A 21,362-nucleotide genomic window follows, 5' to 3' on the forward strand; every position below is an offset into this window, starting at 1 on the left:
TCACACATGGCCATTTTGACAATGATGATTTTGCCCTGTAAACCACTGAAGGATGTTGGGCAGCAGAGTGACATGGCTAAGTCTGGGTTTTAGATGAGTTTAGGTGGGATGGGGTGGTGCGGAGAGGGTGGGTAGGAGGGAAGAGATACAGTTTAGGAGACTAGGGTGTGAGGAATGAGTGTCTATCCAAGCAGAGAGAAGAGGCTTAGCTTAAGGAAGGGTTATGCGGGGGAAGGGTAGCCAAAGGTGGTCTAGTTCTGACCCTCAACAAAGCCTGGCATGTGTCTGTGTCCAGAAGCAATGCTGAATGACATCCTTTCTCTGGGTCCCCGGCCTCCTGCACACAGCCTAGCAGAGGTAGAAACTCCATCAGTGTTGGTGAGACAACCAGTGACAGACTTAGTTGGACTATAAGAAGGCTGAGCGCCGAAGAATAGATGCTTTTGAACTGTGGTGTCGGAGAAGACTCGTGAAAGTCCCTTGGACTGCAAGGAGATCCAACCAGTCCATCCTAAAGGAGGTCAGTCCTGGGTGTTCATTGGAAGGACTAATGTTGAAGCTGAAACTCCAATACTTTGGCCACCTGATGCGAAGAGCTGATTCATTTGAAAAGATCCTGATGCTGGGAAAGATTGAGGGCAGGAGGAGATGGGGATGACAGAGGGTGAGATGGTTGGATGGCATCACCGACTCAATGGACATGGGTTTGGGTGGGCTCCGGGAGTTGGTGATGGACAGGGAGGCCTGGCATGCTGCGGTTCATGGGGTCGCAAAGAGTCGTACACCACTGAGTGACTGAACTGAACTGAACTGATGTGACTTGTCTCTGTGTCAGGATGCCACACCCAAGAAACTTGTGAGAAAGGGTGGCAAGAGATGGGGTGTGGGGCTTACAGTCAGGCTGAACCACCAGCTCCTGGGGTTGTCAGCGGACTTTGAAGGGCAGGATGTGAATGGCCCTGAATCTCTGGAGCCAGCCTTCACTCTGGCCTCAGTGGTTTCTGGGGGTCATTCATTGCCACAAGGTCCTGGCCAGAAGTGAAGGTAAAAGGGAAGGTTTTCTGGGGCCGCTCCAGCTCTGTGGGTTGGCCCCTCACTTCAACTGGTGTCGCAAGTCACCCAGGCGGTGCCGATGGACAGAAGAGGACAGACAGACCGAGAGCTACTGTACAAGGTCTTTTCTTTGTGTCATGGTTGGTTTGGTACATCTTAGCATCTGCGTCATACAAAGGGGGAGCAACAGCCATGGCTTTTGGTCAGGTTCAGGGGGCATGAAGGGGTGCCCCTCCCCTCCCCCCAGGCACTGACACATTTAAAGGAAGCAGAGCAACAAGGACACAGCACAGAGGTGGGGAAGGGGCTCCCCCACATGGGTAGGATGGCCGTCCTCGCCCAGGCCTCACTGGGACCCCCAGCCCCCACTGCCCCAAGGGCCAGCAGGAGTGCCTCTTACTCTCTTTCCATGAAGATAGGGGACACCGGGGTGGGGAGGAGAGCAGGGGCTGTTTGTGGGGGGCACGTCCTCAGTGCCAGTCTGACCCCCAGCCCCTGTGCTGGCCCCCACATCCCAGCCGGATGGAGCAGTGGCGTGGTGGTGGTGGGCAGCCCTGCCAGCTGGGCGCAGGGGCTCGGGGGCTGCTGCTTTGCCCCCCTTTTACTCTAGCCAGGAGCCTGTGGGGAGGCTGTTTTGCTCACCAGCTGTCTCATCTGAAAGGGACCTGAGCTGGAGTTATTCTGTACCCTTCTCTCTCTGGCTCTCGCCCTCTCTCACAGCCAGAAAGGTCTCTTGACCTCGCATTTGGAGGAGACTGCTTCCTAGTTAAGGACACCTTCTGGCCCTGGATTGGAGGATGTACCTGTGTGGAAACCCTAGCCCTCACCAGTGCCCGGCACAGGGGACCTGGAGAAGCCCGTTCTCTGCTCCCTGGCGGTCAGCTCCCAGGCACATTGAGGAGGAGGCCTTCCCTGGCAACTTGACCTCTTGTTCTGTTTTCACTCACGGGCGCTGATCACTCCTTCCTTTCTCCTAGCTAGGGGATGCCTCCCTTGTGTGCTGTGTGTGTGCGTATGAATTGTGGGGTCACTCCCTCCCTGCCCCGCCTCCTGAGTGTGTCGCATGCACACTGCCCCATTTGGGTGTGATACACTCTGCGTCCTCCCATCAGCGGGCCTCACGTCCCTCTCACCCCATGTACTTCGTGGGACCATCCATTCCCAACTAGAGTGCCCCACAAATATTCTGTGCCCCCACAAGTGTGTTGCCCATGACATCCTCTCTGGTCACATGTTAGCCTCTCTCCACAGTGAGGTCTGTGTCAGGAACGATGGTCATTGTGTTTCTCTGGACCCAGGAGTCATCCCCTGGAAGTGTATGCCTCAGCAGAAATTCTTCCCCTGTCTCCTCCTCTGGAAAGATGGCTAGTCCTGCAGCTCAGAAGCAGGCTGGAGGAGTCTGGGATGTGCACCAGCCTGAAGCCAGACAGCTTGGAAGGCACTCTCCTCTGGGAAAAACCCTGAGCCCACTCTGGGCGTGCAGAGGGGCTGTGAAGACTGTGAGAGACACCCTCTGAGGGTCTGGTGCTCCTCGGGCCTGCCTGGGATGTCCTGCATGTATGAGTAGGTTCCCCTGTGCATCTGAAGCGCCCTGGGCCTTGGTCTCCACTGCCCATCTCGCATTCTCTGTGCCTTGGTACCACCTCTGAGGTCTGTGGGCCCTTGTCAAGAGGGAGACCTCTCTAAACACGTGGGGTCCATCCCTCTGTCTAGGTGGAACCTACACACAGGGTTGGGGAGGTCTGGGGCCCCAAGATTGGACCCCGTCTGTTTCTGCCTCAGGCCCCTGGGGCCCCTGAGAATGACCATCCTGCCCAGGATAACAGACACAAATAGACAAGCAGACAACAGGGGTGCAACGTGGCTCCCCATCACAGACACAGGCACAGACACGGGCCCCTGGGGCAGGACACAGGGGCACAGCAGAGGTGGTAGGGGCAGGGGAGAAGGGCAAGTCCAGGGGACTGCAGCTGCTGAGGCCCTGCTCCCCAGAGAAGGGACAGACCAGGGGACTTTTCTGGTTCCCTAAACATATGGATTGTTTTGTCTTGTCTTTAAAGTATTGCAGTCTAACTGATATGGCTTTAACTATTGGAAACAGACAGAGAAGACACATGTCTGTCTCTGAAATAAAAGCATAAATTCACTAAAATGGAAAACCTGCAGAATGCAAACTGGGGCCAATGGGGCAGGGGCTTCGGGGCAGGCAAGTCGCCCCCACCCTGGCCCCTGCTTTTGGGGTAGGCCCTGGTGGGGGCCAGCATGGCTTCTTGGGGCACTGCCTGGGTCTGTCTCAGTGGACTTCTAGGACTTCAGGCAGGAACCCCCCAAGGGCAGGAGGACTCCAGGCCAAGGACAAGGTCTCCTGTTGGATGTGGCCACCCGTGACTAGTGGTTTTGGGTCCAAGAGCAGCCATCTTACCTATCTTCCTTTTCCCCAAGCACACATCCAGCACACAACTGCTTTTTCAGAGCCCACACACATGCATACGATAGTCTCAGCATATCTGACAGTTCTCTCAAACATGTACTTTTACAACATTTAACACATTCTTATCACTCCTGATTTATACACTATTTTTGAAAACAATTGCAGACATGAGCTAACTCATGCAAGCTGTAACACACATACAAGATGGTTAGTTTGCACCTATGACACAATCTGAACTCATACATACCACCTCAAACAAGCATACATATACAAGGCTGCCTAACATACATGGGTCTCTGACACAGGGATGATGACTAACACACACACAAAATCTCAAGACACTGTAATCACAGGGCTATATGTATAACCTCAGGACACACAATTGCTGGTACAGTCTCTGCCATGCACATTCATGCATGGCTGGACACACACCTTCCTCTCTCACGTGCTCCACGACTCCCTCGTTCTCACACAACTGACTGAGAAGGAGGCCTTGAAAATTTGGGGTGGGGGGAACAAATGTCCATCTCACATCCCAGAGGAGAGATTGTTCTTGGCCAGTGAGATGAATGAACAGACACCTTCTGTCAAGTGGGAACTGGCTTTTCCCCAAAAGCTTGGGGCTTTGGCCAGGAAGGTCAAAAGTGGTCTTCCTGGGGTCTGTGGAGCCCTGGAAGCCCATGAACAGGACAATGTGAAGAGGGGTGGGTAAGAATGGGGGCAGCGAGGCTGCGCCAGGGGGGGAGTCCCATGGCATAGGCCATCGCTGCCCAATGGCTCCAAGTGTTTTCCGGGGGCCTGGGCAGCCCCTTGGCTGGGCAAGCTGGGCCCAGCCTGGCAGTGGGGCTCCAGACCTAAGTGGAGTGGGGGGAGGGACAAGGGGCTGCCCTACCCTGGGGTCCCTCCATAGATGAGTCAAAGTCCACAGAGGATCCGTGTGGAGGGACTGGCTTGGCAGGGGCTGTGCCTCTTCGGGTGGGGGTGGTAGAGGGGTGCTCCTGGACCGGGTGTCTTTAGAGGGAGGCAGGAAGGAGAGCCCCAGCCTCCTGCCCAGCCCCAGGCCTGGCCACAACAGAGCAGGCCAGCCTCAGGCTAGGCCCTGACAGGCCAGACTTACCCTGACTCCCTTTCTCAGAGCCAGGCCACTCAACCCCTGCCCTGACCTGGAGGCCCACGGGGATTTAGAGGCCAAAGGTCAGCATGCTGGGCAGGGCTGGAATGTGTCATTACTTTGGCTGGCTGGGGACAGTGGTCCTCCTGGCAGTGGGGCGCATGAAGGAATGTATGGGCATCACCACACCAGCACAGACTTCAGGCTTCCGGAGGGGGCCTCCAGTGCCTCCCGCCTTGGGCTTAACACCTCCTGTTGGAGAGAAGCTGTCTTCTTCTTTTCAAGCAACTTGGGAGTGAGGTGATGGAGGCGGGATACCCTGGATGAAGGAGGGCATGAAGGAGTGCTGAGGGGGAGGAGCCCCTGGCCGGGGAAGTGGGGCAGAGGCCAACTGAGGTTTTCCCCTTCAGAACTGAGACTTAACAGAATAAAAAGAAAAGAAAGAACCAAAAAGAAAAGAAAAGTAACAAGTGGATGGGGCCGGGGGTCGGGGGGTGGGGCTGGTTACTTCTTGAACATGTCCTGCAGCGGCCCGGGCAGGTATTTGAGCACCGTGTCCAGGATGCTCTCCTCCTCCTCCTCCTCCTCGTCCCCGCAGCCTGCTGGGATGGCCTTCTTGGGCCGGGTCAGGCTCCCCTCGCAGGGCTGCTCCAGGGCCGCCTTCTCCTCGGCCTCCTTCTCCTCCTTTTTCTTCAGCCCATACTGGGGAGAGGAAGGGTGGAGAGGAGCGTGAACAGGGCAAGGAGAGAGCTGAGTCTCACGGTCATGCACGTGCAGCCGGGGCAGCCCATGGGAACTTGCTAAGCCTCGGGCCTCCCATCTGTAAAATGGGCATAAGGGCATCTTCCTTGTGGGACTGTGCCTGTCTTCTGTGGGTTTTTAACAAGAGAGAGACGATGCATGGGGTTTCTTTTAAAATAAATACCTGCCCTGTTAATTTCTCTGCTTTTGTTTGAAATCTTTCAAGATCTGAAAACTGAAGGGTCTCCCACATGCTTGGGGCCCAATTTTGGTGACAAAACTTGTCTTGAGCTTATGGAAGCCTACTTAGAGCCTTGATTTTTCTGCAGGGCAAGCAGACAAGTATTGAACTGGCACAGGGCGGCAGCTGCAAACCCACCGGAAGTGATGCATGACCGTGCTCGGGGCACTATAGTCCTTCCCCCAAACATCTAAATTCTGGATTCCAAACTTGTATGGTCTCCAGGATTTCGGACACAAGGTCATGGACCTACAGCAGCAAACATTCAGGACTGTGTGCACTATCTTGGTTAATCTCCAAAACGGTCTTGAGGGAGGGTGTTCTGTGACATGCATTTTTCTGATGAAAGGAGTGAGGCTCAGAGAGAACCAGGTCTAAGGCAAGCACCAGGATTCAGGGAAACCTGAGGTTGTGGGGCACCTCTTCTACCCCCTACACTCTAGGATGGGCAGGAGGGCGGCGCTGACCTTGTCTCGTATCTGCTGCCGGACCTTCTCACGCTCCGCCTCCATGCGGGCGTGCTTGGCCTTGCGTTCCTCCTCTTGCTGCCGAAGTGCCTCCTGCCGCTCCTCTTCCTTCTTCTGCGCGTCAGGGTCCTTCTCCTCCTCTCCACCCAGCATCTTCCCCATGTCCTTGGTGGCCCCTGTGGGGGAGGGTTGGGGAGGAAGAGGGCGGCGGCGTGGTGGCAAGGCTGGCATAGGGAGGCCCGGGGCACTGAGGCCCCTGGGTTGGGAGTGGGGAGCGGGTGCGGGGGGCGGGGAGAAGGGGGTGCAGGGCTAGGGCCTCACCTCCAAGGGCCTGCTTCATGACGAAGTCCATGCCTACAACGTGCGTTAGTGTGCCCTAGCCAGCAGCTGAATTTGCATGCAGCGCTCCAGGCAGGCCTGGCTTGGGGGCGATGCGGCTACCTGCAAAAAGAGGAGTTGGAGGTCAGATGGGCAAGGCCTCTGCATAGGCAGGATGGTGGAGTCAGACAGAGGAACGCCTCACTCTAGTTCGGCATCAGGCACCATCAGTCAGACCCTAAAACCCAGTGCTTGGTACTTCAGGGAAAGGGGATGGAAAGGAGCTGTTTCCTGAGCACTATGCTTCATGCAAGGCATGAGTGCGTGAGCATGCTCAGTCCCGCAGTCCTGTCCAGTTACTCTTTGCAACCCCATGGACTGCAGCCCACCAGGCTCCTCTGTCCATGGGATTTCCAAGGCAAGGATCCTGGAGTGGGTTGTCATTTCTTCCTCCAGGGGATCTTTCTGACCCAGGGATCCAACCCATGGTTCCTATGTCTCCTGCATTGCAGGTGGATTTTTTTTTTTTTTTTTTTTTTTTTACCGCTGAGCTATCGGGAAGCCCTGTGCCAGGCACATATATGCTGTCAAATGACTTCTGATCCATATTTTAAAGCCTTCATCTTGTCTGTATTGTTTTAATTTGATTAAGTCCAGGAAAGCTGGAGAAAGTGCAGAATCTGGATGCAGGTGGAGCTGGGTTCTAATTGCCACCCTAACTCCTTATTTACTGTGTGACTGCCACACAAGTAATCCAATCTCTTTGAGCCCCCGTTTCCTCCTCTGTAAGACAGAGATGGCAGTGCCTCCTTTCTCAGGGCTGCTGTGGAGACTGGAGAGAATTCCAGCCTGGGTTGCTGCATTAAGCCCTAGAAGGAGTGAACTTGCATTTGGGGTCCCAGCAAATCAGAGGTGGGTGGAAAAATGAGAACAGCCCGCTTATATTGAACATATCCAGGCTTCTGAAATTAGACAAATGGAGAAATAAGTTATTTTCATTGCATCATACATGTAAGTTTTCTGTTTTATAGCTTAATACTGATTTTTATTTTGAATTATGCATAGGGAGTTAGAGAAATGGTAATATTCTTGGGGCTTAGGCCTTTAAAGTACCAAGCACTGGGTGTTGTAAGCACTCAGCTTATGTTAGGCCTCCTTTCCTTCTCCCTAAATCACCAACTTTCAGTTTCTATTATATTTTTTATTGTTATTTTTTTGCCTCAGAAGATTTTCTCCAAATAAACTCTTAATGGGAATCTCATTATGCAAAACATAAATATGGAACTATTCCAGCAGTGGTGGAGTGGAGGGGTAGCCTAGAGCCTTTCTCTACCCTTGGCCTCCTTCTTAGGCTGATCTTCCTGCATCCCTGAGAATTTGAACCCAGATGCTCTAACTCTCAGACTCTTTCTTTTTATTTTAATCATTCAATTTCACTGGTGCCTTTGTAGGCAAATGCACCACAAATTCTTTCTCGGGTGTGGGGGGGGGACATCCATGAGCTAATCAAAGTGTCGTGTGCCCTGATGGTCAACTGAAGCCAGACCTACTCCCCGAGGCTTGGGGGTCTTTATGCTTGGCGAGGAGGATAAAGGGGTCCTAGGAAATGGTGGCAGAGGAGTCAGGCCGGATATTACAACCAGGCTGAGTTCAAGGTCACTGGCTGTTTTCTGATCTTGGATTTTCCTCATTTCTTTCAAAATGAGGAGACGTATCGGCAGACTGAGATCTTTTAATACAATGGCCCTGGAAGTTCATCTGAGGACTTCTACGTGAACACATCACCTGATTATGGGTTGTTTTGTGGGGAGAAAGTCATGATGGAGTTGAAATCCATCCCCAGCGACTTTGGTATCAGACACACCTGGTTTGAAATCCTGCCCCCACCCCCAGTCCTCACTGGCTGTGGCTCCCTGGGAAAGCTTCAGCTTGTTCCCTGCAAAATGAAGGAGTGTTAAAGGCTAACCCTGCACTGATGTTAGAAGGGGAAGATAAGATACCGGTCAGGTGCCTGGTGTGTGGCTGGTCCTCCTTAATGTCAGCCATCGCTGACTGCATGTTTATGAAGACACTCCAGAAAGGAACAGGATTTCCAGGAAATGCAGGAGAACCCACCCTGATCCAGAATTCTGAGTTTGAAGGCGGCTCAGCTCAGTCAGTCAAGATGTTTTCATTTGACTAAAAATATTGTAAAGAGACTGCATGTCTAAGAACAGGAAACGAATAATAATCAAATGATTTCAGGAACTCTTGGGTTCCTTCTCTGTGTTTACATGCAGCTCAAGGAATTGCCAGGTGGTGGTGGAGGACGCAGGAGTCTAATTTGAGATGTTTCAAATTGGTCCACAGGGCACCTGGGCTTTAGTGCCTGCCTCATCCCTAACTTGCTGATCTGGCGAGTCTCTCTCCAAAGTCAGATGATCTACTGGGCCCCTTTCCCAGCTCTTCTGTTGAAGCAGTTCTGAAACATTTGAACTGCTCCCTACCCCACTGTATCCCCAAACCCCTCTCCTTTCTTGCTTCTGTGACTCAGTTCTTTCCTCGCCTCCTGCTCCTTCTTCCCTCCCTTCATTTGCTGCTTCTTTTCTTCCTCTTGTCTCTTCAAATTGAGTTCTCCAGGACTCTGACCTCAGTCCTTATCTCTTTTTCATCTCTAATCTTTCCCTGGGGGAACTCATCCTTTCCAGAGGCTTTAATGGGCACCAACACTGATGACATCTAGGCATCTTATCTGGGCACCAGATACTCATTCATCCAATAAGCATTAGTTGAGCCCCACCTACTGCGTGTCAGGCAGTGTGTTAGGCACTGGGGAGATAACAGTGAACAAGACAAAGTCCTGCCCTCGTGCAGATTACATTTTGGGGTGCGTGTGAGTGAGTGTGTTTGTGCGCACGCACGTATGTGTGAAATAGGCAAATTAGTCCAGAAATACACTTGCCTCCCTCTTGAACGCCTCCCCCTGAATGTCCCCTGGCACCACACTCGACATGCCACCTCTCTATCACCAAACCATCTCCTTCTCCAGACTCCTCTGTTTCCTGCATTCATTCAGAAAACTTCGATTGCCACCACCCACGCCCCTGCATGCAAAGCAGTCAACTCAAGGACTCGAGTCTTCTCCATGCTACACCCCTGTCACTCCAGGGGCCTCTTACTCCCAGCTTGCCAGGATCATGGAGCCCAGCTTCTTGGGTCCACCACCAAGGTCCTGCGGCTGACTCCCAGCACGGCCCTTTCAGCTGCTGAGCCATTTGTTCACCCTAGTGAGACTCCCCCTAACCAGTTTCTTAAGGCCCAACCTACTCCTTCCTCATCCCTCTCAGCAGGTGATTTCCTTCTCACTCTGTATGATGTGGTTCAGCTGAAGATTCAGGAGGCCTGGAGTCAGGCACATCTGACTCAGATCCCAGATCTGCCACTTTTTAGCTGTGTGATAGTGAGTAATCGACCTAACCTCTCTGAGTCTCAGTCTTCTTTATAAAGTAAGGATTGTAATAGCCTTTTGAAGGCTTAGAAATAATCTATGGAGTGCAGTTGGCATAGGATGGAAGTTCAGTAAATGGTGGCTGTCATCATTATCAAAACAATTAATGTTTTGGTAGTGTAAGCTCCTGGAGAAGGCGACGGCACCCCACTCCAGTACTCTTGCCTGGAAAATCCCATGGATGGAGGAGCCTGGTGGGCTGCAATCCATGGGGTCGATAAGAATCAGACACAACTTCACTTTCACTTTTCATTTTCATGCATTGGAGAAGGAGGTGGCAACCCACTCCAGTGTTCTTGCCTGGAGAATCCCAGGGACAGGGGAGCTTGGTGGGCTGCTGTCTATGGGATCGCACAGCCTCGGACACGACTGAAGTGACTTAGCAGTAGCAGCAGCAGCAGTGTAAGCTCCTGCACGCCACAACCCCCCTCCATCCAACTCCCAAGGGAGAAAAGTCTCCCTCCTCCCCCCCGAAGCCTATCCATCTGCCTTAGCTTCAGAGTTTCTCTCTTTGCATCTTCTCCTTGATCCATTTACTACTCCCATTCCCTCACATCTTCAATCTCTTCTCCTTAGGTGCCTTTCATCCCCTTCCTTCTCCAGCCCCTGCTCTGACGCCCATCTTTCTCCTAATCTCTGCCTCCTAGCTTCATGATCAAGTGGTTTCCCCTTGGTGTTACCACTTTTCCACCTCCCGGTCAAACCCTTTGTCTCTGTGAGATCAGAGACATGGAACTGCTGCCCTTGCTGTCGAAGCTGCCCTGGCTGGAGTTGCCAGAGTCCTCCTAATACCAGACCCAGGAGTGTTTCCATGGCCCTCCTCCTCCACCACCTCCATCCCTCTGCAGCATCAAGGCCAATGAAGACCCCTCACCGCCCTTTCACTCGCTCCGCTGTTTTCAACCTTCTTCCTAAATCTCCTGAATTCCGTGACACAGCCCTCCTGTGGTCATCATCCTACTTTTCAGATGGTCTTCCTCTATCTTTTGCTGACTCCCCTCCATGGCCCCTCACTCTCCCACTGTTTAAGGGGAAATTTCACCTCCCCTTAATGGTTTATGCCCTTCTTCAACCCTCTGTCTCTCCCCAAACCTGCACATTTAACTCTCTGCTAGATAGTCTCATTTTGGATCTATCCAAAGCTCCATCTCATCCTCATCTCTTTTTCCCCTTACCCCTACCAACCACCTTTTCCTTAGCATGCCTTGTTCCCGTGGCCTCAGTGAAAAACACCAGAGTCGGTGAATGCTTCATTCATTCCTTCACTCACTCACACTACAAATGTTCTTTGAGCATCTTCTGTCTGCCAGGCATTGTTCTGGGTGCTGGGCTGCGGCAGGGAACAAGGGAGTCATTGCATTTGGTCTCACAGCATTCAGTCAGCTGCGGAGGTAGACGCTGAACAAAAACCGCAAAGGGAATTGGCAAGTTATAATTGGGATGGGCTTCTGAGGGAGAAGCCCAGGGATTATAGCTTCATAGTGTTTCCTGCATCCACACACCCCCTCTCCTGTGGCTGCTAATGCCGTGGTTCAGGGCCTCCGTGTTCTGAATTTGCGCATAACCGCTAACTCCATCCCTCCCCTACCTTTCATCCATCCTCCATAAGGCTGTCCGATTAATCTTCCTAAAGGGCAGATGTACTCATGCAAACATACCCTGCAATGGCTCCCCATGGCCTGGTTAAACCAGCTAGAGTCCTTGTGGTGACCTTCAGGTCCTGCACAGTCTAGCATCTGCCTGCCTCACCATTCATTTCCCATTCCTTGCATGTGGCTCGGTATCAGCTATACCTCCACATATATCCTTTCCAAAAACTCCTGGGCATCTGTTCAAGCTATTTCCACAGCCCTGGAACCTCTTAACCTCATCTCTGCCAGTTCAAGCCCTGGCCTCTCAACTTAGAGTGACCTTGAGCAAATGACTTTATCTTTTCTCATCTGTAAGATGGGGACAATAAAACTTATGCCCAATTCATGTTGTAAGCATTAAATTAAATAATGCAAATAAAGTGATCAGTCCAGCATTTGGCACATAGTAGGTTCTCAGTACATGTTAGCTGTCATCATCATCACCATCAGCAGCAGCATTAATTTTCAAAGGTTCCCTTCATACATCATTTTTGCCATAAAATTTCCCAGATATCTTTGGTGACATGTGATGGAGTCTTCCTCTCTTGAGACCCATGGCACGTTCTAGGGCAACCCTGCCTGCCTCCAGCTCATGCACCCTGTCCACCTATGCGTCTTTCCCTTTCCAGCCACTCTGAAATCTTCCCAGGGCAGGGCTTGTATCTTGTGCTTTTTTTTTTTTTTTTTCCTTTCCCAGAATCTACAATCTCTCCTAGCTAATGGTAGAGCCTCAGGACATGTTTGCTGGATCGAATTGAATGCTGTGTTTAGCGAGTATGTGGGAGTGTACTCGTTCAAGGTATGCTCCTGCGTGTTTGAACTTAGGCATCATTGTGATTCTTCGTGAGCGTGAGTGCAGGCGTGTGTGTAGATATGCCTGGAGGAGTGCTGAGGTCCGGCCGGTTGCCTGCAGTTGATTTTGGCCAGACCGCCAGGAGGCGCTCCTCAGCGGGTCTGCGGGAAGCTTGGTCGATCCCTGCGCGGGAAGGGCGATGGTGGTGGTGGTAGTGGGGACGGAAGGCTGGGGGAGGGGATGCAAGGAGGGGTGGGGGAGGGATGCTGCTGCAGCACCAGGTTTCCTTGCCCTTAGCGCGCCCGGGATGCAGCACGCGCCTTCAGCTTCCGCTCCCAGACTCTCCCAACTCATCCCAGCCCGAAGGCAGCTGAGGCACCTCCTCAGGCTCGACCATCTGAGCCCCGGGCAGGTTTTAGGACTGGGCCCCGCCACCCGACAAGCAGACTCGAGCACCTGCAGTGTTTGTTCTTGTGACTGTTTATCCGTTTTTGTTTCTTTTCTTTCTTTCTTTCTTTTTTCTTTAATAGCTCATGTCCGGGCCATGTTCACTGCAACTCAATTCAACACTCATTTGCTTTTTGCGGGGAACTCTATGCAAATGCGGTACAATGACAGGGGATGTCCCCCTATCCCCCTCCCCACCCCCACCCCATGCTAGAAGGGAGAGCGCTAGGGGAGAGAAAGGAGCAGTGGAGGGTGGGAATGGGTAAGGAACTGGCTTCTGGAGAAAAGCGGAAGAGGCGGGGGCTTCGTAATTCTCCCAGCAGAAGAGGGGGACAGAAATCCTGGCGCCCCTCGATCGGTCCCCCGCAGAGATCAACGTAGCCGGCTGCTCAACCTGGAGCTCGTGGTTGGCCACTGAAAGCGCCCCTCCCCACCGCCCCCCAACACTCAGAGCTCCAACCTCAAGACCTGGCCGGGTCTCAAACTTTGCTGAGGGAGGGGGCAGAGTAGGGCCGGCGACTGTCCTAACTGACCCCAGGCAGCGAACGGGGCAGCCTCAACCCCGGCCCCTCCTCCTCCACGACAAATAGAGTCCTCTAGATTCCCCACCCCCAGTCGACGTGTGGGCTCTCCTCCCCACCACCTTCGGTCTGTCCTCCCCACTCCCGCCGCCCTCTGACTCACTCCGATACCCGAACCGTACCCCTTGGCGGGTGTGTGTGTGTGTGTGTTGGGGGGGGGTGTAGTCCCTCTTCCTGGGCGAAGAGGGCCTTGGCTGTCTCCAGGTTAACCACAAACCTAAAGTAGCTTAGATTGACGTGCCCCCATCCCTCCGCCAAGAGCTCGAAGTTGTTCTCTAGGTTCAGACTTGAGTCGCCCGCCGCCTTCGGGGCGGTCCTGGCTCCCCGGGAGCCGGGCAGTTTTGGGCTTCTGCCCGAGGGTCTCTGGCTCAGGGACCCACCCCTCCTTCCCAGTTGGCTAGCGCTTCACTGCCTTTCCCTTCCGCCTGCAGGCGTCCCCTTCTCGCGGGGAGCTGTCCTTTCAGCACCACCGCGAGCGCGCCCGGGGGGTCCCTGCAGCGGCCGCGCAGCCTCCGTTTCCAGCGCCCGGGTAGTCGCGGGGAGCTGTCCCTCCGAAAGCGGTACTCCGCAGCTTCCCGGGCTGCGCTGCGGCCTCGAGGCGAGAGCCCAGACCCTGTTGCCCACAGCCCGGCTCCGCCCTCCCGGCCCGCGGCCAGCACCGACCTGGCGGTCCTCGCAACCGTCTGAGCCACTGCAGGGCTCCGGCCGAACTCAGCGAGGCAGTTCCTTCTGCGATTCCAGCTCCCACTGCCGCCTCGTGCAACTCCGCCCGGTGAGCTGGGGCCGCGGCTACTGCCGCGGGCGGCTGCCGGAGGCGCCCTCCAATCACGCCCGTCAGCCAGGCCCTGACGTGCTACCGCTCCCCTTCCAGATGGGAAATTCAAATCTCTCTCTCTCTCCTCTCTCTCCCCCCCTCTTCTTTCTCCGGCTCTCTCCCCCTCTCTCCCTCTCTCTCCGTTTCTCCGTCTCTCCCTCCCTCCCTCTTCCTCCTCCCCCTCCGTTTCCCTTTCCCATTCTCCCTCCTTTCCCCTCTCCTAAAATAGAGAAATCTCCCCTCTCCTTCCTTCTCCACCTCCCCTTCCACCTTCTCCTCCAGATACCCCAGCAATCCCTCCCGCAGGGATTTAGGATAGAGCTGCCTATCCCGGCCAGGCTCTCCGGACGGCAAGCTTGCTCCTTCAATATTCCAAGGGGTAGTGCGAGTCAGGAGACGGAGGGAGGGTGTTTTGTTTTTTTTTAAAAAAAGCAGAAATCCAAGATCCATTGCTCAGGAAAGCCCACCTTGAGCCGCTTTTTTCTGGGGGTGGGTGGGGGGTGGGGCGGTGGCGGCAAGAATACTGGAGTAGGTAGGAGATCCTCCCGACCCAGGGATTGAACCCGAGTCTCCTGCATTGTAGGCAGACGCGTTACCGATGAACCACCAGGGACGTTAGGAAAGCCCACCTTGATTCCTCCAGGCAGAACTGATCACACTTGCCTCAGCACTCGCTCAACCCCCGCTCAACCCCCAAGCACACCCCTGTTTCTCTGTTTGCTTGTCTCTTGCCTGTGAGCTCCTACAGGGTGACAGGACCACCGTCAGATCATCTTTGCAGCCCCTCCACATCCTGTCCTGTTATGGGAGCACTCAGGAAACGGATGGATCATATGGGCAAGGCCTCCATAGGCAGTAAGGAACATTCCACGTGGACCCAGAGGGAGAACACTGCTGCAAAACTGCTGTGGACCTTGGGCAAAGTGAAAGTGAAGTCGCTCAGTCATGTCCGACTCTTTGTGACCCCATGGACTGTAGCCCACCAGGCTCCTCCATTCTTGGGATTCTCCAGGCAAGAATACTGGAGTGGGTTGCCATTTCCTTCTCCAGGGGATCTTCCCAACCCAGGGATCAAACTCAGGTCTCCCGCATTGCAGGCAGATGCTTTAACCTCTGAGCCACCAGGGAAGCCGTTGCTAAGACGTTCTAGATCTGATATTCTGTGAAGAATAAGAATAAGGAATTCTTTGGCAAAGTTTATTCTGGAAGGCCATATTTTCTCTCCTTTGCCCAGGGAAGAAAAGGAACTACCAAGAGGCAGGACAACATATGCCCCCCCACCACCACCCCAGTCTTTCTTTCCTCCTCTCCTCACACTCATCTTTTCACTTTATGACTCTCTCCTTATGAGCCTCTCTATTCTGCTTGCATCTTTTGGCTCTAAAACACTTCCTTTAATCCAGCCCCATGTGTAGGAAAATGGCTTCAGAGAGGAGGGGCCATGCACCAGGCCTTTGAAAGATTTGCTGGAGTTTATGCATCAATCAGGGTTATGTCAGAGTGGAGATGACTCCTGCTTCTGTAGGGGATGGCTTCCTTCCAAGAAGGGAGCAGTAAGAGCGGCAGAAGGGCAGGATCTGGGAAAGGCAGGAGGCCTGATTTTATTCCAATAAACGGGGACTATTCCTTTATTTATGTCAACAGCAAAGACCTCAAAATGCAGGACCCACCCCCCCACCCCCCCACCCCCCCCCCAACCTCCCGCCATGCACACACACACACACACACCAGAAGGCATTGGAAGACCTACCTTCCTCACCTACGGAGTCACTTTCTAAAGCTTATCTCAGGTTGTGAGACTGGGAGTAGGGGAGTCCCTTCCTTTATGGCTGAGTTTTCCATTCCATGCTGTGTTGGCCCATCAGCAGGCTCATTTAAGATTTTTCTTCCTTTTTTAGAGGCAGACACTAATGGAGGGGGCAGAGGGGAGGTTGTTTGATTAGAGTGACTTAGACTTGCCACTAATGCCTGGAGGGGAGTTCTGGGCAGAGAGATCTGACATCCTGTCATTTCAAGAGTCATAGTCCTCCTCTCTCCGCTCCCCTCTTTTTCCCTGTTCTCCTAGAACAGAAGCTCAGCGAGTGGATCTGGCTGGCAGCACTCTAGTTGCAATTTGGCTTTTTCCACAGTGGGCATCGCCTTTGACATGGATGTTGACTAAGCTGGGCTAAAAATCCAACTTAGCCTTCAGAAAAATACTAAGCTCAATTTTGGTCACAACACTTTAAGATAGATTTTAGTAGGCTCAAATATGATTAGAAAAGAAGCAGAGTGGTTAAGTGGTGGGTGTCTGGAAATCAGGTTAAATGAGAGATGGTTGAGGGATTTGAGGATGCATTTTACCTGGAGGAGAGGGTTCTTAAGTGGGATTAGCCCTTCAAGGACTGGCAAGTTTTGCTCAATTTGTAATTCCAGCACTTAGCATGCCCCTGGCAAAGCAGGCGCTAAAGAATGGCTGTTGAATGAATAAGTGACCATTGCAAGGGAAAAAAGGAACTATCATTTTTACCAGTGCTAATGACAGAATGGGGGCAATGGGGGAAGGTAAAGGAAGGCCAACAGAAGCTCTAGGAGGAAGGACCTTCTGCCAGCGGGAGCTGTACAGCTATAGTATGGACTGCCCATGTGAGGTGCTGAGTTCCCTATCCCCAGAAGATAGCAGGTGGGCGGCAAGTGACAGCTAAAACCCCCTTTGAGCCCCAGTTTCTATGAGCCTATTAAAACTGCATGAGCTGACATGAGTCATGTCTAGCTGCAGAAAATCTTACTGGCGAATAAAAGGGCAGCTCAATCAAGTTTTGGTGGCTTTGTCCTTTGAACGATTAAGACATGATATTAGCCACTTCCTGTCAAAAAAAGATGGTAAAAAGATGAACACTTGCTCCTGTTACCACTGTACCAGTGGACAACGTTCAGTGTCACCACTGAACCAGTAGACATGGCTCCCAAACACTCTTTTATAATTGCCAAAATGTTGCTAAATATTGTGAACATTTCCTACTGATTATATTATTGCTAATCATATGACCATCAGGCCCCAATTATGTCTTAGGTGCTCACTTCGGTGCTTTGCATAAAGTATGCTCTCTCCTCTAGTTCACACAGACCCCTATTTTCAAGATACAGAGGGCAAGGTCCAGGGAGATACAGTGAGTTTGGGGCAGATCCAAGACTCCAGCCCATGACGGCATGACACTGAGCTCCAGGGGCCTTCCACCAAGCTGGGCTGCTTCTCTTCTGACACATCCCACAGCCTATGGAAATGTAACTTTTGCTCTGCCGATATATTTTTTTTACATTGACATTTATCGTCTTCCCTGTTCTCCAGTTTCTCGCTTGAAAAAAGAAAAACCTGCTATGAGTTTTCACACTCAGATTGGGGTCCTCATGTCATGTGGGTTGTCAGCGTGTCCTTCATCTACTGCATCTCTAACCCAGCCTGCTGAAGTCCCCACCCCACCCTGAGTCTTGGACCTTGCAGAGCCTGCTCTGTAGACAGCTTCTAAGACACCTGCTAAAATATGAATATGGCTCTGCTTAAGGTGTCTAACCCTGGCTAGTGTTGGATTTCTACTCTTATTTATGAGCCCTGTGGGCTGGGGCAGGGGGCCAGGTTTGAACAGATTTTTAAAAATGATCATGTGCATGTCTCGAATGCTCACTAAGAAGCCAGTCAAGAGAGCGAATGTCAGTACTTTGTGTGAGGAGTGAGGGACAGTGTGTGAGGAGTGACAGCTGTCAGAGACTATAAATGTGATCAGTGAGAATGGCTCTTGTCCAAAGGTCAGCCCGTCTCTTCCCTGCAGCTGCCTCTGTCCAAAGGACACCCTGGCTGCCATGTGGGAGATGAGGAGGGTCTTGCTGAGCTGGCCCTGACCTCCACTAGGAGATGAGCTGGTCAGTGCAAGGAGACATTTGAATGCTCCAGATGCTGACTCTACATCCTGCCATTCCTAACTGGAGCCTGGAGGGGCAGAGTTGGTCTTGGTTTGAGGGGATGGCTTCATGCCAGAGGAGGACCAGAGCTGTGGGGGTGGTGCACAGGGAAGGGCTCTAGGCCACCTTACTCCTCTGGTGAGTGCCTCCCCTCTTGTCCCTGATAAGGCTAGGGTGCCATCACTGTCGGGCTATGAGGTCAGGGTCCCAGTTTCTCTCCTTCAACATGGAGTGACACAGACAAAGGCAAACCCGCGGATGTTCAAAGCTGCGTGTGTGTGTGTGTGTGCCTACTTCTGGACGCCGTGCAGGTGGGAGTGGGCAGCATCCCTGTGGGGGCATACAGGGGCTAGCAGGGCAGGTGTGGGTCTGTCTCCATGTGTGGTGGTGTACCCCTTCTGACCTGAAGTGACTCTGGTGTGAGCGTGTGATTTTGTGTAGAGCTTAGTGGGTTGTTGTTACAGTAGAATGTGATAATGGCATGGGGTGATGGTTTGGGTGTAAGGCACAGGTATTATATGCAGCTAGACTCTTGAGTTATGACCAACCCAAAGAGCATATTAAAAAGCAGAGACATTACTTTGCCAACAAAGTTCCATCGAGTCAAAGCTATGGTTTTTCCAGTAGTCATGTATGGATCTGAGAGTTGGACTATAAAGAAAGCTGAGCACTGAAGAATTGATGCTTTTGAACTGTGGTGTTGGAGAAGACTCTTGAGAGTCCCTTGGACTGCAAGGAGAGCCAACCAGTCCATCCTAAAGGAAATCAGTCCTGAATATTCATTGGAAGGACTGATGCTGAAGCTGAAACTTCAATACTTTGGCCACCTGATGCAAAGAACTGACTTATTTGAAAATACCCTGATGATGGGAAAGATTGAAGGCAGGAGGAGAAGGGGACGACAGAGGATGAGATGGTTGGATGGCATCACCAACTCAATGGACATGAGTTTGAGTGAACTCTGGGAGTTGGTGATAGACAGGGAGGCCTGGCGTGCTGCAGTCCATGGGGTTGCAAAGAGTTGGATATGACTGAGCGACTGAACTGAACTGAATGCAGGGTGGGCTCTGTGCAGCGACAGAGGGTGCCCTTTATGTAGACCGTGCCAGGTGCAAAAGTTCTGGGGCATGTCACCATGTCTGTGTGATGATGGATGTCCTGTGTGTTCCTGCCCATGAGGGATGACACCGTGTGTCAGCGTCAGTGTGGAGTGGTGCTGTCACTGATGGTAAGGGTGCAGGGCTAAGTGTGTCACAGTGAGTTGGCACACATGCCACTGTCCCTGTGTGGGACAGAGGGGCTTGCACGTGCAGCCAGGAGTGTGTCATCACCACCGTGCAGGCAGACAGCCTAAATGTGTCACCAAGGATGAGCGATACTTTCTTTTCCATTCCCCCACTCCCAGAGAAACCCCTGGTAACCCAGCCTGTCCCGTCTGGGAAGCCGGAAACTTTTGCCTCCCTTCTCCATCCTCCACTTTTGTTTCTCAGGAAAAGGATCCCAGGTTCCTCTGCTGAATCCTGACCCTTTGGTGGCAAGTGGAATGTGTGTGGGAACATTCTGAGGAAACCCTCTCTATTCCAGACTCTGCTCCCCAACTCAAAGCTCCTCCCCAGCCCAGCATCTGCCTACCAGCTCCTCAGAGGTCCTCCCTACCATCCTCCCGTCCCCACCCTCCCAGATCCAGGCACTCATTAGCATGTCAGACAGTCCTCTTTCAGCCCACACGTTGTACCCTGGGATATCCCCACACAGTTGGCTTCCTCTCGTCCTGGGTTTTCCTAAAGCCTTACATTTTCATGTCTGCCAAACCAGTCTGCACATCCCCCCCCATCCAGCACAGGCACAGGGAGGATGTTTTGGGGTGAATCCTTCCTCTCTTGCCACAGGTTCTTTTTTGAGCTCTCTGCTTGGCTACTGCCTCCACTCCTCCAGCCTCAGCCCTTCCAGCTCTCTGGGACATGGTTGGATCTCTCTGTCCATCAGGAATCCCCCCGATGGTCCCGCATGCATGTGTCATCCCAGAACCAGCCAACGCACCCCACCAAGTTTCTTCATTTGAGTCCTAGTGCTGGACTTGCTCAGGCATATCAGTAGAGCATCAGCCTTTGGGCTGTGCCCTCAGGAAGTTCCCCTTCCAGAATGTCCCTCTAACCCCATGACACTGGGTCCCTTTTCCCCTCCCCCAAGTAAAAACCTTTACTCAGAAAGATAATCTTTAGACCTTGGAATCTTGTCCTTAGGCACATGGAAACAGAATAAGAGTTGCAGAATACTAGAATCATGAGCACGGAGAAGGCAATGGCATCCCACTCCAGTACTCTTGCCTGGAAAATCCCATGGACGGAGGAGTCTGGTGGGCTGCTGTCTATGGGGTCGCACAGAGTCGAACACGACTGAAGCAACTTAGCAGCAGCAGCAGCAGCAGAATCATGAGCAAAAGGCCATTTTAGAATCACATTTAGAATCACAGACTCTAGAATGACAGGCTCTCTAAGTGGTCGCCTCCTACTCAGATCCCGTGCGATGGGGGGAAGTGTTAGAAAGATTGCAGACTTTTGGGGCTCATCCCATGTGGATAGGCAACAATCTTAGAGATGGGAGCCCAAGAATTTGCATTGGTTACCAAGACCCCAATATACCCTCTAGTTCTCAATACACCCACTAGTTCCCTGGTGGCTCAGACAGTAAAGAATCCACCTGCAGTGTGGGAGACCTGGGTTCGAGACCTGGGTTGGAAAGATCCCCTGGAGGAGGGCATGGCAACCCCCTCCAGTACTCTTGTCTGGAGAATCCCCATGGACAGAGGAGACTGATGGGCTACAGCCCATGGGATCATAAAGAGTCAGACACGACTGAGTGACTAAGTACGCACACTAGTTGAAACAGCCTTGTCTTGGGTCAGTAGAATCTGACTACATATGATCCTGGGTCTTATAGGAAAAAAAAAGACTGGATCAAGGAATCATAGAATATTTTACAAGCTAAGTTTCAACTAATCACACACACGCACTCACACTTTGACAATGTCTTGAACTGCGGATTGGAAAGCCATCCTACAGTGTGATTTTGTTCCTGTTCTAGGAGGAATTTTTCTTTTGCAGCCTCGCCGCTCCTTTTGGAATGGAAGGCTTTTCCCCCTGTCTCTGCCTCCATGGTCTTGCCTCCATTTGTGGAGTTAAATGTTCTTTCCATCTGGGTGCAAAGGCGGCCGACAGAACCCCTGTGTTTACGGAGCAAGTGAGCTGGAAATGACTTCTACTTTCCATTTAGGACCAGCACACCCTGGCCCACAAAACAGATTTTGCTGC

General features: G+C 52.5%; 1 protein-coding gene across 2 annotated transcripts in view; it reads right to left on the bottom strand.

Annotated features, from left to right (window-relative positions):
- Positions 1-1,163: 1,163 nt before the first annotated feature.
- The window catches only part of CPLX2 (complexin 2), a 91,227-nt gene continuing 71,028 nt past the window's right edge, over positions 1,164-21,362 (bottom strand). Inside the window, exons 1-4 of one of the 2 annotated variants that reach the window (XM_061429962.1) lie at positions 13,965-14,054; positions 6,366-6,485; positions 6,045-6,220; positions 1,164-5,297 (exon numbers count right to left, since the gene is read on the bottom strand). In XM_061429962.1, coding sequence (XP_061285946.1) covers positions 5,100-5,297; positions 6,045-6,220; positions 6,366-6,396 — 405 coding nt within the window. In that variant the 5' untranslated portion in view covers positions 6,397-6,485; positions 13,965-14,054 and the 3' untranslated portion in view covers positions 1,164-5,099. Of the gene's footprint in view, positions 5,298-6,044; positions 6,221-6,365; positions 6,486-13,964; positions 14,055-21,362 lie in introns of those variants that run through there. The other variant, XM_061429963.1, reaches the window with a different exon arrangement.

This window comes from Bos javanicus, chromosome 10, assembly GCF_032452875.1.
Source record: "Bos javanicus breed banteng chromosome 10, ARS-OSU_banteng_1.0, whole genome shotgun sequence".
Classification (NCBI taxonomy): Eukaryota; Metazoa; Chordata; class Mammalia; order Artiodactyla; family Bovidae; genus Bos; species Bos javanicus.